This window comes from Anomaloglossus baeobatrachus, chromosome 8 (genome assembly GCF_048569485.1).
Source record: "Anomaloglossus baeobatrachus isolate aAnoBae1 chromosome 8, aAnoBae1.hap1, whole genome shotgun sequence".
In the NCBI taxonomy this organism is placed as follows: Eukaryota; Metazoa; Chordata; class Amphibia; order Anura; family Aromobatidae; genus Anomaloglossus; species Anomaloglossus baeobatrachus.
In genome coordinates this window covers 63,903,958-63,920,072 of record NC_134360.1, presented here as the reverse complement: position 1 = coordinate 63,920,072, position 16,115 = coordinate 63,903,958, and the positions used below count along the sequence as shown (strand labels likewise).

Genomic DNA, 16,115 nt, shown 5'->3' with positions numbered 1-16,115 from the left:
GTGGGAAGAGCCATGGTTATTGGACTCTTCCCAGCCTAAAAATAGCAGGCCGCAGCCGCCCCAGAAGTGGCGCATCCATTAGATGCGCCAATCCTGGCGCTTCGCCCCAGCTCATCCCGCGCCCTGGTGCGGTGGCAGACGGGGTAATATATGGGGTTGATACCAGCTGTAATGTCACCTGGCATCAAGCCCTGGGGTTAGTGATGTCACGGCATCTGAACAGATACCGACATCACTAACCCAGTCAGTAATAGAAAAAAAAAGACAAAAAAAAAATTTATTTGAAAAAACACTCCCCGAAACATTCCTCTTTTACCAATTTATTGAAAATAAAGAAATTCCGGTCGCTGTAATCCATTTTGGAGGTCCTTCGGCGACTCTGGATCTTCTAGAATATGGGGGGCACGTTCAGGGAACGTATCCCCCATTTTCTGGAAGAGCAAGCTCTCCATGAGCAGTGTGGGTGCAGTAATCTGAGAATACTGCACTCACACTGCCCCGGTCCAACCTAGGGCAGAGTGACCTGCAGTAACCTCATTCCAGAATATGAGGGGCACGCTCACAGAACGTACCCCCCATTTTCTGGAACAGCAGCCTCTCCATGTGAGGAGTGTGGCTGCAGATCACTGCACTCACCCTCCCCCGGTCTACAGTGGAGCCTGTGCATCAGTGACGTCAGCAGGATCCCTGCTTGCAGGGATCCAGCTGACAGCCGCTGTCTGCGCATGCGCCGCCAGCATTGAAGAAGGAGGCGGCGATCGCGGGCCCGGAGCGGCAGACAGGTAACGTATAACCGGGGGCTTGGGGGGGGGGGGGTGACGGGGGGTGACCTAGTGGGACCTGGGGACACCTTTCTGCCGCATGTGACGTGTCACATGCGGCAGAAAGAGCAGAATGAAGGCGGCCGCGCGCTGTGCGCCGCCATCTTCCACGCTCCGGAGGGGGGAGGGGGTGGTGGCTCTGGAGAACCGGAGGGGGCTCCGGTGACCAGAGGGCTCCGGTGGACCGGAGGAGGGGTCAGGGGGAGGACATTTCCCTCCGATCTGAAATGTTTGATCATTTCAGATCGGAGGGAAATGACTGCAGAGCCGGCGCCGGCGGCAGTTTTCTGTGCGCTTCGGCGCCATTTTGGATGTCCGGTGGGGGTAGGGGTGGGGGTGGGGGGACTCTCCGGTACCGGGGGCTTTGGGGGCACTAGGGGGTTAGATTTCTTTCTCATCTGACATGTTTGATCATGTCAGATGAAAAAGAAATCAGTTTTACCGGCCATTTCTTTTTTTTTTCATGTGTTCGTCGGTATACGGTGTATACCGCCGATCACATGATCGGGGTCCAAAAAAAACACCCCGATTCATAATCTGGGGGGTCTCAGCTACCCCCGGTAGCTGAAACCCCCGAGATTTTCGGTCGCTGGGGGGCGCTACAGGGTTTTTTCGGGCCGCCGCTTTAAAGCGGCGGAACAGAATAAGTACCCTGTTTTGCCGCCGCTTTAAGTCGTACGGCCGTCGTTATGAGGTTAATAGCTAAAAGATCCTTATGCATTTCCCATAACAACTTAACTGTATTATGCCTGCCAATATCGTTCCCGATAATCATCAGCTCAGGGGAAGGATAATACAACAATAATTTTCTTACCCTCCCAGCTAGCTGTGACCAAGCCATCCCCCTATAACCGAACCATAAAACTTGAATAAAGTCCATATCAAAAGACAGATTTTCTGTATATGTTCTCTGACTTGCCCTCTTCTGAGCCCAATGGATATAAGAATGTCCCAAAATCCAGATGATTATTGGGCCTGAAACAATGAACAACCATTAACATAATAAATCAGGTCTGATATATGATTTAAATCTCCCATAATCCCAACGGCCTAACGCTTTAATGTTATCCTCGCTTAAACCAAGACCTGCAGCTACTGTAGCCGCTCCTATTCTAAATGAATGTGACGAAATGTTAAACTTACCCATATTCAGCTTAAACAAGCATTTCTTCAACATACTGTTAAATTGGAAGCTCGTTGCGGGATCGCCTGTCGCATGAATCAACAAAGGTCCCTTACCTACAGGCCGTACCTGCAGCCAATTTCGCACATTCTTGACGGGACAAATGTCTGCATTACTCAAAGGATTTAATTTAACTAATGACCCTTTACCTAACTGATCAGTCTTGGATCTTCTAATATTAATTAACAGTTTGTTGTCTGATATGGACACACCCTCTACTTTTAAACCTGTTGGTTGACTCTTACTCCCACTCATTAATTCACCAACCCGTAACGCAGCAAAAAACATTACTGTGAATGCAGTTTGAAACAAACAGGTTTCAAACTCATTCCTACATACCAACTTTAACACTTCCCACAGCTTATATAATAATTCAATAGACACAGGTCTCCTTGTGTCCGGCTGAAATTTCGCTTTTTTTTTAATCCTTTTAGCACCTGACCAATTGGAAATAAACTGCTGAGAGGCGGACTACCGCCAAGTTTTAAGAAAAATGAAATGCCAGCGATCAACCTGGCTAATGCAGCGTAGGATACCCCGTCCTCGAGCAGTTCATTCACAAACTGTAATGATGCAACAGCATTTGATGTATAAGGATTAAAGCCGTTATAGATACAAAATTTTAACCACTTATCCCATGCCCTTGAATAGCCAGCCCATGTGCTGTTTGCCAAAGACCCTTTAATAAGTCTTGGAATTAATCCCATAAAATGTCCCACAATTGTGCTGGGCAACGTGTGTTTCCTAATTCCGCCTTTGGGCATAGCCGATGAAACTCGTCCCACTGCTGACGAGAAAGAGAATCAGCCATAACATTAGACTTACAAATAACATGCGTAGCTTTTAGCCAAATATTAAGATTGAGACAACATAAGACAATCTGCCTCAAAATCCTGACTGTCCACCTACATTTTGACCCAAGTGTGTTAATGCCGAATACAACTCCTTGATTATCGGAAAACAACCTTATCCTTTTGTTAGCCAAATGCCTACCCCAAAGAACCAAAGCCACTAATACCGGAAACAACTCTAGCACTACCCCATTCTTTGTCACCCCGTTTCTAACCCAAGACTCATGCCATGACTCCGCTGACCAATACTGACCTAACATCACGCCATACCCAACCTTGTCATCTGAATCCAAGAAAAGAGACAATGCATCGGAAGAACAAAACTCCTCCTGCCAACAACTGATCCCATTGAAATTATCCAAGAATTCTAACCATACACCCAAATCATCTTTCATAACCTTCGTTACCCTGATATGACATCTGGGGGACCTAACCCCTTTTGTCGCTTCATACAAGCTTCTGGAAAAAACTCTTCCCATAGGGATGATTCTCAAACTGAAATTTAACAATCCCAACAATGACTGTAAACTACCTAACGTAGTTTTTTCCTTACCTAGCAATTCCATTACCAATCCTCTAAGTTTCAATATTTTTTCAACTGGCAGCCTGCATTCCATTCTATTAGAATCAATTAGAATGCCAAGGAACTCCAAACTACAACAAGGAAAAACTGTTTTTTCCTCGGCTAAAGGGATACCAAACAGTCCACTCACCTCAATGAACTTAGAAAGCAGATCATGACAAACTTCTGAACCACATCCTCCTACAAACAAGAAATCGTCTAAATAATGCACTATACCACCTGCTGGTATCTCAAACTCCACAACCCATTGCAAGAATGACGAAAACGCCTCAAAATAATAACAGGACATTGAAAACCCCATGGGTAGACAGCGGTCAAAATAAAATTTCTCCTCAAACGCAAAACCAAGCGAATTAAAGCCGCAGGGGGCAACTGGCAACAACCGAAATGCCGACTTAATGTCCGATTTTGCAAGCAAAGCATCCTTACCAAACCGCCTCAATAAATCTACCGCCATGTCAAAAGATGCGTATTTCACTGACACCCTGTCTGCCTCTATCTCATCATTCAAGGACAAACCTACAGGATAAGACAAGTGGTGAATCAACCTATAATTCCCAAACTCTTTCTTTGGAACCAAACCCAAGGGCGATACCCTAAAATTAACAAACGGCGCCGTATCAAACGGCCCCGCTACCCTACCCGCTTCAACTTCCTTTAAAATCTTTCCTCTCACTATTTCCCTATTTTCATTAACAGAACGCAAATTATCAAACTTCACACAACCCGAACCTCTAAATTCTGGAACTGGAAAACCGAACCTGAATCCATTCAACACAACACTACGCTTCTCCCTGTTTGGAAATATTTCTAACCATGGCTGCATTTTTTCCCACTTCACTGGTGTCTGCGCCTTTAGAAATATGTTCCTTTGTGTTGTGTAACTGTTGGCTAGCTTGATTCTGTTTTTAAAACATTTGGCCATAGAGTGCGCTCCGCCACAAAATGAGCACTCGTGCCGAAAACGACAATTGTTTAGCCATCGACATGCAGACTCATTGAAGGCGAAGCACACTCCCTTCTTAATTGTTTGATTTGGTGTTTGCCTTAATCCGGCATTCCTTTGAGGAAGCATTAGATTAAGCCATAAACCAACATCCTTTAAACCCCACCCAATATTATGATGAACCGCCATCTTCTGGCGAAACGATTCATCATAACTTAACCATGCCACCATACCGCCAAAATTGCGATATGCCTCCAGTATTTTGTCTAAATGCTGAAAGAGCCCACTACATAGATCTGGACGTTTCTCCCCAAGAACAGCAGCATATATTGAAAATGCTTGCACCCAATTGTTGAATGATTTATACACCTTCCTACCTTCCAACTCTTGCTTCTCATCCCTTTTTTCCAATCTATGCTGCTGCTCTTTATTAAAAGGCAACAAGGAGAACAGATCAATGAACTCCCTGTTCCAAATTTTTTCTTTTAAAACACTCAAATGAAAACCTAGAGGAGATATTTCACAAGTGAGTGCTTCCTTAAAACAAATATCAGGCACCCCTGAAGGTCTGTCTTTGAATAATGCAGCCCCCACGGATGCCGTACAACCTTATCCCTACTCTGTAATACTGCCTTTACAGTATCACTAACTAGATCCCTAAACTCACAACTACCATAATCAAATACATTAGTCAAAAAATTATTCTTCTCACCCCTGCTGCCTTGCTGCAGAGCCTGGTCTTCTCCCATCAGATCTGCGTTGGGGGCCGCTTCCTGGATCGTGATGCCGTCCTTCCTCTCATCCCTCCGTTGCCCCATCTCCACCTGGCCGCTGCATCCTGCTGTCGCAGGCACATTGCCTGCCCAGACCCTGAGCGCCGCCGCTGCCCCATTAACACTCTTTTGCATGGGCAGCGGCGGGACACTCCGGTCTCTGGCCCGGCCGCGCTCACCAGTCGCCGCCATCAACTTCCAGTCGGCGCGGACTGATGACGCGCCGCTTCCTCTTGTTGACGCGATGTCCGTCCCCTTCTGCTGACGACACCTCTCTCGCGATAACTTCTTCTCCTTCCGGCTCAGCGGCGTCTCCCTGCTTGACTTCTTCCGTGATGACAGCAGCGGAGGTGAGTAAACCTCCCGCCGACTCCTCTTCCTCGGCAGGCTTTTGATTGAAGCGACCTCTCCGATTAGCGCGACATCCTCTTCACCGCTCTCAATTTCCTTCCTCGCCGCGGTCTCTTTTTCTGGCTCTGGTACTGACGCCGCTACAGAGAGGCAAGCCCGCAGCCAATCTTCGCCGCCTTCTTCTCCTGCTCTCCGCACCAGCTCCTGCAGCAGCTCATCCATGCTTCTTTCTTCAGTCAGCTGGAACTGCACAGCTGACCACGAACACCTGTTTAAATACAAAAACTGTTCCCGCACTTTTACTCCTTGGCCAATCAAATCTTTAGGAAAAGAGCGCGCAACAGCTGGATAAAACCGGACAAATCCAGCTGTACGCGTTACCAGCTGGTCAGCCACACATTTTCAAAAACATTAACCCTTAGCATCCCGAGCTGCTAATATTCAATCCAAGGATGCCTGTGCGACCATGTAAACACACCACTATTCGCTATGTGTGTTTACCCATGACAGTGCTGGCAGAGAAGAGCTGTCTCAAGTATTTCCTGATGCCTGGGACAGATCCAGAATGTTTTATGTGATAATACCGCTCCGTGCTCCTCCTTTCCTGGCGCTGTAATGTCTGTGAGATTAGGTGTAAATGCATCATTCTTACCTGATCACTCTGTAAAACCAGGTTCTGACCTTTTCTGGAGGCGTTTGTACCCCCCCTATGATAGTGTCTTCCTATGATAGTGTCTTCTTTGGATTTGGTAGCATCTGACACGGGGGAAAAAAGGCAACGCACTAGTAAAGAATCTCTAACACCCTCTTGTGGAAGGGAAAATTGCATAAAAAGTGTCCTAAAGTTTAAAACCAGTTGGTCCATTTAATCAAGAGTGGCGTTTTTTACACAGAAGGAGTGCTAGAGTCAGACCCTCCTCATTCATAAATAGGTGTATGCCTTTGTGTGGTGTAGTGACCACCACCGCTCCTCATGAATTCATGAGAGCTCAACGTGCAAAGGTTGGACAGCAGGGTTCAGTCATCCATGGAGTTTGAGTTTCAAATGGGCTGCAGATCAGAAGTTATAATTGTTGGTACACTGGTTCCCCGAACATTTGGTAACTATTAGGGTATGTTCACCTGTAGTGTTTTTGTTGCAGATTGTCTTGCATCGAAAACGTGAGTCATGGATGTAAAAATGCTTGCTACATTATGCACGTCTTTGGGTGTGGAAAAAATGCTGCAAAATTTCCATTTGTGAACATACCTTAAGAGTACAATAATAATATATTCAAAGACTTTGTAGCTATGGCAGAAGTGTAGTAGCCCTGGTGGGACAATGTGCGGAAAATAATTAGTAATTGATTAAAGGGAATCTGTCAGGTGATTTTTCTAGTAAAATACTAATATTCTCTTTAAATGGGGCCTAAGCAGGCCTTTTTGGATCAGTAAATGTTATTGCTGTAGCTTCTCCTGGTATCTTGTTGTACGCTCTTGAGCATTCAGTGACTCATGAAGGCTTGTCAAGGGAATGGAAGATAATTGATTAGAGGGAATCTGTCAGGTAATTTTGTAGTACAATACTAATGTTATCCTTAAATAGAGCTTAAGCAGACCTTTTAGGATCAGTAACTTTTATTGCTGTATCTTCTCCTGTTATCTTGTTGTACGCTCTTGAGAATTCAGTGTCTCCAGACAGCTAGTCAAGTGTATGTAAATACAATTTGCATATTCACTGCTTCCCCCACCTCCCAGTGCATTTACTATCACTGCTGAGAATTGGGAGGGATTATGGGTGGGGGCAGCAATGCAAATTCAGATTTACTATCACTGAGGCTAGCACTGAGAGGTGTGAGTGGGGAGTAGTGACTATGCAATTTGTGTTTACATATGCTTGACTATAAAACCAAAAACCACAATAGACATATGGGGGCTCTGTTGCATAAAATCTACATAAACACCAAGAAATGAATATGCAAGCCAAAATTATATGATTCAATAAACAACATCGTTATTACAATAAATTATGAAATACATAACAAAAAATGGATCATCCCAGAAAGGACGGATGATATAATGGGAAAGCACCAGGCACTTGTTATTTTGTTGCTGAACTACCGTATATAAGCAGTATAATATATTATTCCATATTAGAAATCATACATAGTTTGCAATCCTTGTCTACAGTAATTGTTGAAAAGTATACATATAATTATAGTGGGTTGCAGCTATGGTATCATCACATAATTACATAGCTACATAATATTACCAGCAGTCCAAAGAAATAGTGGTGCCACGGCCTCCCACAGACACACTGACGCGCGTTTCGCACCTACACGTGCTTTATCCAGGAGTGATCTGTATTAGAAACACAGGCCTCTTTATAGTTAGGGAATCCCTCATAAATGTGGAGCCGGTGTGTAGAATCAGAGAAAAACCATGACGTGATATCCGGGAATAGACACGTGACCCGTCCCAGTCTCTATAGCGACGCATGGAAACAACCAAGTTAATTCATGGAGCGCCCGTAAATACATTTCCGGGAGCATCACATCAATATCAATATGTCAATATATATATCAATATATATTGTAATAAAGATGTTGTTTATTGAATCATATAATTTTGGCTTGCATATTCATTTTTTGGTGTTTATATGCTTGACTAGTTACTATGTCACACTGAATTCTCAGGAGCTTACAACAAGATAACAGGAGAAGGTACAGCAATAAAAGTTACTGATCCTGTTAGAGCTGCTTAAGCCGTATTTAAATATAACATTAGTATTGTACTAGAAAATCACCTGACAGATTCCATTTATTTGTGATTTGATGTAATTGTAAAATCATATTTTTACTTTTTTCCAGGGGAACAGTTACTTGTAGCGGGGGAAGTGTTTCATATGAGACCCCTCCAGTTATATGCAATAACACAGTTACTGCGGCACGCCAAGCCAACCTGCATCAACGGAGACGCCAAGACCGATCTGGGACATATCCTGGACTTTACCTGTAGACTCAAGTATCTAAAGGTAAGTGGTCTGATTTTCTTATATCATTTGCTCTTATTCAGTAGCAGAACCATGTTAGTAACTGGATATTTTTTTTTATCTTCCTCAGATCAGCGGCACCCGAGGTCCTGTAGGAACAAGTAACCTACAAGAACATTTACTTCCATACGATCTCTCTGTATTTAAGTCTCTTTCTCAAGTTGAGGTACGTAATGCTCCATATAACAATTTTCATAGGATTCATATTGTGTTTTTTCGGAAATTGCAATTTTATTAAATGTGCTGTCCAGCATTAAAGGAATTGTTCAGGCTCTATGTGATTGCAGACTTGTGAATCCTCACAGTGCGTACAATGCGCACTGTCAGGATTCTCCACAGATTAGAGCGGACGGGCGCATGACCCTGAGTTTGCGATTGTTATACAATCGATCATGCACCGACTAGATGAGCGCTGCCACGATCAGTGACTTCAGCTTAGTTGCATTGTTTGTTTGGTGCCAGAGGTAATCTGAAATATATCCCCCTTTTTAGGACTGGGTTAAGCTACTGCTTTTTCCTGCAGTTCTTAGGATAGCTTGTCAGTATCCGACGTGTCGGGGTCCGACGTCCAGCGGTTATTTCCCATGGTGGACACGTTGCACAGAGTCAGAACATCAAAGTGCCGTACAATGCGTAGTGGCCGTTCCTGGGTACTGCAGCTCATAAACTACACAACTGCTTTTTGCTGGGGACGCTGGGTGTCTGACCCCCGCCTGTGCCAAACGGATGACGTAACCGAAGGATCCATATCTGACAGCGCATTCAGACGTCCATATAAATCGGTTGGAGCATGAACTGCAATGCACGGACTGTCCGGCGGTGTCACGGCCTTCTACATCTCTATGGGGCTGTGATGCTCAAGTCAGGAGAGTCATGGCCTGTCTATGCATTGTGGACCGTGCTTGGAACGGTTTTCATGGACGTCTGTATGCTCTGAAGTCCTGATAGAACACTTTAAAGGAAACCTGTCACCTACTTACCTGCGGTGCAGTCCAGTGTGATAGGCATTGCTGGTCTAGATCCGATGTCTCCTTTATCCTTGTGATCGCCGTCCTCCTTGCTTCATATGCATGACGTGGCCGGTGTCATCCACACAGAAGCCTCCATTGTGTTCTTGTGCATGCCCACTTCTTTCTCCTGCTGAGGGCAGATCAAAGTATTGTAGTGCGCATGCGCTGGGGATCTGTGACTGTTCCCTGCGCCTGCGCATTACAGTACTTTGCTCTGCCCTCAGCAGGACAGAGAAGTGTGCAATGGCGATCTCTGTGTGGATGACGTAGAATTAGTCATTCTCATGTAGCAAGAAGGGAGGATGGCTATCCCAAGAAGAGAGGAGGCGCTGGATCAAGAACAGTGATGTCCATCGGACCTGACCGCACCGCAGGTGAGTAGGTGACAGGTTCCCCTTAATAGCACAGATCTCGACTTTATTGGCAGTTCAAAGAATGGGGCAAAGGTACACATGCATGACCGCCAATCAGTTCAGATTGGGAACTGCAGATCCCTTTTCTAGTGATTGGTGAGAGCTCTGCAGTGGGGGAGGGGAGCTCTGCAGTGGGGGAGGGGAGCTCTGCAGTGGGGGAGGGGAGCTCTGCAGTGGGGGAGGGGAGCTCTGCAGTGGGGGAGGGGAGCTCTGCAGTGGGGGAGGGGAGCTCTGCAGTGGGGGAGGGGAGCTCTGCAGTGGGGGAGGGGAGCTCTGCAGTGGGGGAGGGGAGCTCTGCAGTGGGGGAGGGGAGCTCTGCAGTGGGGGAGGGGAGCTCTGCAGTGGGGGAGGGGAGCTCTGCAGTGGGGGAGGGGAGCTCTGCAGTGGGGGAGGGGAGCTCTGCAGTGGGGGAGGGGAGCTCTGCAGTTTGGGGAGAGCTCTGCAGTTGGGGGGGAGCTCTGCAGTTGGGGGGGGGGAGCTCTGCAGTTGGGGGGGGAGAGCTTTGCAGTTGGGGGGGGAGAGCTCTGCAGTTGGGGGGGGAGAGCTCTGCAGTTGGGGGGGAGAGCTCTGCAGTTGGGGGGGAGAGCTCTGCAGTTGGGGGGGGGAGCTCTGCAGTTGGGGGGGGAGCTCTGCAGTTGGGAGGGGAGGAGAGCTCTGCAGTTGGGAGGGGAGGAGAGCTCTGCAGTTGGGGGGGGGAAGAGCGCTGCAGTTGGGGGGGGGGAAGAGCTCTGCAGTTGGGGGGGGAGAGCTCTGCAGTTGGGAGGGGGGAGCTCTGCAGCAGGGGGGCTCTGCAGTTGGGGGGGAGCTCTGCAGTTGGGGGGAAGAGCTCTGCAGCGTGGGGGGGTGAGGGCTCTGCAGCGTGGGGGGGTGAGGGCTCTGCAGCGTGGGGGGGTGAGGGCTCTGCAGCGTGGGGGGGTGAGGGCTCTGCAGCGTGGGCGGGGTGAGGGCTCTGCAGCGTGGGCGTGGTGAGGGCTCTGCAGCGTGGGCGGGGTGAGGGCTCTGCAGCGTGGGCGGGGTGAGGGCTCTGCAGCGTGGGCGTGGTGAGGGCTCTGCAGCGTGGGGAGGGTGAGAGCTGCTCTGCAGTGGGCCCCCCAGTGATCAGCGCTTATTGATGGATTTAGGTTGTACGTAGGATGTTTGGCCCATCTCTGAGCCATGTATACAGTGCAGGGACAATAGCTACAGAGAAGGGGTATGGATGGAAGGAATTCCGTGTTCTGCTGACCTGCCGGGTTCTGGGTTCTCAGTATATAAAAAAAAAATACTGCAGAGGTTAGGCCTAAGTCACATGTCCAATTGTCATCTGTTTGTAATGGATGCAGTATTTAAAAAAAAAAAAAAAAAAAAAGATCTGTTACAGAGAAAAAACGAATGCAAAAATTAAAAAAATGTCATTTCTTAAATAGATTAGTCGTTATAAAAAAATGAAAAAAAAAAAGCTCTTGATTTTTACTTTCCATCCGTTTTAGCATTTGGTTTTGGGGGGGATCAGTTTTACTAGAGGTGTTCTGAGCATGTGCAGTGCTGAAACCCGAATCCGTGGCTATGTGCCTCGTTCCGCCCTCTCCACCCCTGTCCTTTATCTGTTTTGTTTCTATTTCTAGGTCCATTGTTCTATCATCTTTAACATATTGAAATTATTATTTTTTATTCTATTAAAACATAAAATACAATAAACATATTTGAAAGAAAAACGGGATCCGTTAATGGATGAAATAACCGATGACCACCCGCTGTGATCCTCCCCTTAAGGCTGCGTGCCCACGATCAGGGTTCACAGCGTTTTGGATGCAGCATGTTTTCACTGCATGCAAAATGCTGCGTTGTACAGTACAAGCAGAGTGGATGGGATTTATAGAAATCTCCTGTCCGCTGTGCTTGTTTTTCCCACAGCAAACACTGACCTGCGGTGCAGCTTCCCGACCTGCAGCATGTCAATGCTTTGCCGCAGAGACGCAAGTGTTGTCTGCAGGGAGAACACAGCGAGAGAGACTGCAACTGCCTGAGGCTGGATCATGGGCATGAGCAGCTGCGGATTTCTGCAGAGGAAACTTGTATCCCTGAAGGTTAGGACCCAGCGGGTCTTGATCATGTGTATATACCCTTAGGGCGGCTTTGCACGTTGCAACATCGCACGTGCGATGTCGGTGGGGTCAAATCGAAAGTGACGCACATCCGGCGTCACTTTTGACATCGTAGTGTGTAAATCCTAGATGATACGATTAGCAAGCGCAAAAGCGTTGTTATTGTATCATCGGTGTAGGCTCTGACTTTTTCAAAATTACGCTGCCGCGACAGGTACGATGTTGTTCCTCGTTCCTGCGGCAGCACACATCGCTGTGTATGAAGCCGCAGGAGCGAAGAACATCACCTTACCTGCCACAAGCGGCTATACGGAAGGAAGAAGGTGGGTGGGATGTTTACATCCTGCTCATCTTCACCCCTCCGCTTTGATTGGCCGCCTGCCGTGTGATGTCGCTCTGACGTTGTACGACCCGCCCCCTTAGGAAGGAGGTGGGACGCCAGTCAGAGCGAAGTCGCAGGACAGGTGAGTGCGTGTGAATCACAAGATATTGCAGCTGCGACGGGGGCGGAGACTATCGCGTGCGACATCGCGGCATCGGCTTGCGATGTCGCAACGTGCAAAGCCCGCCTTAGACTTTGGTATTAAATAGAAAAACAGATCTACAACCCCTGGTTGAAAAAAAAATTATGGCGTCACCTGGCTCTGAGGATGTTCATTCAGTTGTTTACTTTTATTTTAAAAAAGCAGATCACAGACGGCACAAAACTAAAGTCATTTCAAATGGCAACTTTCTGTCTTTAAGAAACACTAAAAAAAAATCATGAAAACATAAAGTGCTAGCCAGTAACTGTTACTTTTCAAGACCAAACTGGGAAAAAATTATGGAATCATGGAAAACAGAAAAAAATTGATTCATCACTCAATATGCCTTTCATCCAGTCATCCACAGTCCATGATTGCTTTTCCTTAGCTCATTGTAACCTTGTTTTTTTTTTTTCTGTTTAGGTGTTAATGATGGCTTTTGTTTAGCTTTTCTGTATTTAAATCTGATTTCCTTTAGGCGGTTTCTTACAGTTCGATCACAGACATTGACTCCAGTTTCCTCCCATTTGTTCCTCATTTGTTTTGTTGTGCATTTCCTGTTTTGGAGACATATTGCTTTAAGTTTCCTGTCTTGACGCTTTGATGTCTTCCTTGGTCTACCAGTATATTTGCCTTTAAAGACCTTCCCATGTTGTTTGTATTTGGTCCAGATTTTAGACACAGCTGACTGTGAACAACCAACATCTTTTGCAACATTGCGTGATGATTTACCCTCTTTTAAGAGTTTGATAATCCTCTCCTTTGTTTCAATTGACATCTCTCGGGTTGGAGCCATGATTCATGTCCGTCCACTTGGTGCAACAGCTCTCCAAGGTGTGATCACTCCATTTTTTTTTATCCAAACGAACAAGGAAAAAATGAGCCCTGCACCACTTGTATGCTTCTATTACCGTTTGGCAAACACACTTGTATGCACATATAGCACCAGCAGAGTATATAATCCGGGAGCAACGTGCTGGTCACAGAAGTAAGTGTCCCATTCAATATGTAGCAGAAGAAATTGACCGCAATTACCGTTGCTGTGTCCGAAGTTCTTTATTTCAAAATTTCAGTGCAGGATAAAATAATTAGCGGGAGGAGACCTGCATGCCAGCTCCTCACAGGGGACGACGGCCGTTTCGCCTGTAATTAGGCTTCCACGGGTCCACCAAACCCAAAATTGTTGTTTTTCTGATCTGGTCTTGAAGAAGAGGTCCTCACCTTGAAACGCGTAGACCGTAGTAAAGATTATTTTATTCAAAAGGTCTACGCGTTTTGAGGTGAGGACCTCTTCTTCAGGACCAGAACAATCAGAAAATCAAAAATACATCCATTTGATATATTGTTGATTTTTTTGATCCTGAAGAGGAGGTCCTCACCTCGAAACACAGAGACCTTTGGAATAAAATAATCTTTCATTAAATCAACAATTTCTTTTATCATTCTTTGGCGACAGAGTGGCGTTAACCCCTTCTACTCTCCAGTATTGAAGATAGATTTTTTGGCGATTCATTTTTGGGATCAGTGCCTAGGAGAGGTGGCAGATGTTCCCTACTATCCATAAACTTTATTTAACCTTTCGTCCGATATTTCCCTTTTCTTCATCGTTCCTTATGGGAGACTCAGACCATGGGTGTATAGCTACTGCCTCCGGAGGACACACAAAGTACTACACTCAAAACGTGTAGCTCCTCCCTCCGGGCTATATACACCCCCTGGATGACAATCTAACCAGTTCAATGCTTTGTGTTCAGGAGGTCACACACACACATGCATTTTCTGATTTTTAATTTTTAAGATTTTTGATTTCAAAGATATGGAAGAAAAGCGGGTCCAGTCTTACCCCACTGTGTCGGCGGTGCTGTTAAGGTTGACTTTACAAGTCTGGAGCCTTCACATGCCGCGCTCCTTCACCATCCTCTGAGGCTCTGGCTTGAAGTGGGAGCCATCACGGTCCTCTCTGCTTTGCAGGAGACCGTTCTCCATCCGCAGCCCTGTCAGGTTCCTGCCGGACGGAGCGTTTAACCCCCCCCAGGGACATGGCCCTGCGTCTCAAAAGCTAAGTATTGAGACGTTTTTCAGGGGTCCCGGGTACATTTATTGAGGGGAGAGTATGTTTTGTAACTCTGCTGTGTTTTACGGCCGGTTCTCTAGTCTTTTCCTGAGAACCGCGCCGAGGGTGCCTGCTCGTCGGCCGCATGTAAAAATCTAGGCCCCGGCTTCAGTCGCGGCCTAGTTTCGGTTTCAGTCTCTCTGCATGTCATTTTTTGCAGGGGAGCAGGGCGGCGCCGCCCACCGGCCGTTCAGCAGAGGGGAGGACACTCCTCTCTGAGGAGATGTTCCCCTCCCCTGTATCTCTCCTTAGCCCTCCGGATTCCCGCTCTTGGGCTAATCCCCGCCCCCCCCTCCTCACTCCAGCGCCATTTTATCAGCGTTCTCACACTGATCGGCGCTGGCTGCTGCAGCTGTTGCATCCACTGGGGGTCTGAGCTGTGGAATCCGGAGGGCACACAAAAAAGCGGTCTGGTAAGCCACAACCTCTGGTTGTGGGCTTTATTATACACTCTCAGGGGGTCATTCTATAGGAGTGTATTATTTACTGCAGAGTCTCCACCTCAGCAGCATGTCTCTCACTAGGATCAAGTCTGCTAAGCTGTATGCTATATGCACTGCTTGTAAGTTCATTCTGCCAGAACCGAGCACATACCCACATTGTGATGCCTGCTCTAACATGGTGGTGCCTCAGCCTGGAGCCTCTTCAGGGGTCCCCCCGGCCGCTCCGGCCCCGGTGGCTGAACCCCCGGCTTGGGTAGCATCTTTTTCCAGTGCTATCTCCCAGTCTTTTGCCGACTCCATGGGACAGCTATATGGTTATGGGGAGATAAGGTATGCACACCAGTGACTATGGAAGGGGAATACATGGAATAGCAGAAACTGCTGTGTGAATACTGACATGAAAAATTCAATAGCATTTGTAAGAATGAAATGTGAAAAATGGAACCTGCATTACTGCCATGAATATATGAATAAAGAGAAATTTAGCTACTGAATTGATCAATGCAGAAGAGCCCCAACACTACGCCAAAGTATTTCTCTACGTTGGGGTCCCTAGCTTGTGTGTGTCCTCTCATGCAGTTAAAAAACTTACCGTGTATGGGACGCTGAGACCCAGGCTATATATGCGTATAATGTGGATTGGCAATAGGTGTGTATGGGGAGGGTTCACAAACGAAAAACTACTAACATTAAGGAATAACGTTTGGAACTCCATTCTATGTCTGAACTGGGTGCAAAAAACCTAAAAAACATCACTATGGGGAGATAAGGTATGCACACCAGTGACTATGGAAGGGGAATACATGGAATAGCAGAAACTGCTGTGTGAATACTGACATGAAAAATTCAATAGCATTTGTAAGAATGAAATGTGAAAAATGGAACCTGCATTACTGCCATGAATATATGAATAAAGAGAAATTTAGCTACTGAATTGATCAATGCAGAAGAGCCCCAACACTACGCCAAAGTATTTCTCTACGTTGGGG

The 16,115-nt window shown here is 46.6% G+C and overlaps 1 protein-coding gene across 5 annotated transcripts in view; it reads left to right on the top strand.

The window, feature by feature from the left end:
* Positions 1–16,115, top strand: part of NISCH (nischarin) — a 170,864-nt gene that overhangs the window by 47,734 nt on the left and 107,015 nt on the right. For all 5 annotated transcript variants that reach the window (XM_075321742.1, XM_075321741.1, XM_075321743.1 and 2 more), the window contains exons 5-6: positions 8,358–8,521; positions 8,610–8,705. In XM_075321742.1, coding sequence (XP_075177857.1) covers positions 8,358–8,521; positions 8,610–8,705 — 260 coding nt within the window. The remainder of the gene's footprint in view (positions 1–8,357; positions 8,522–8,609; positions 8,706–16,115) is intronic.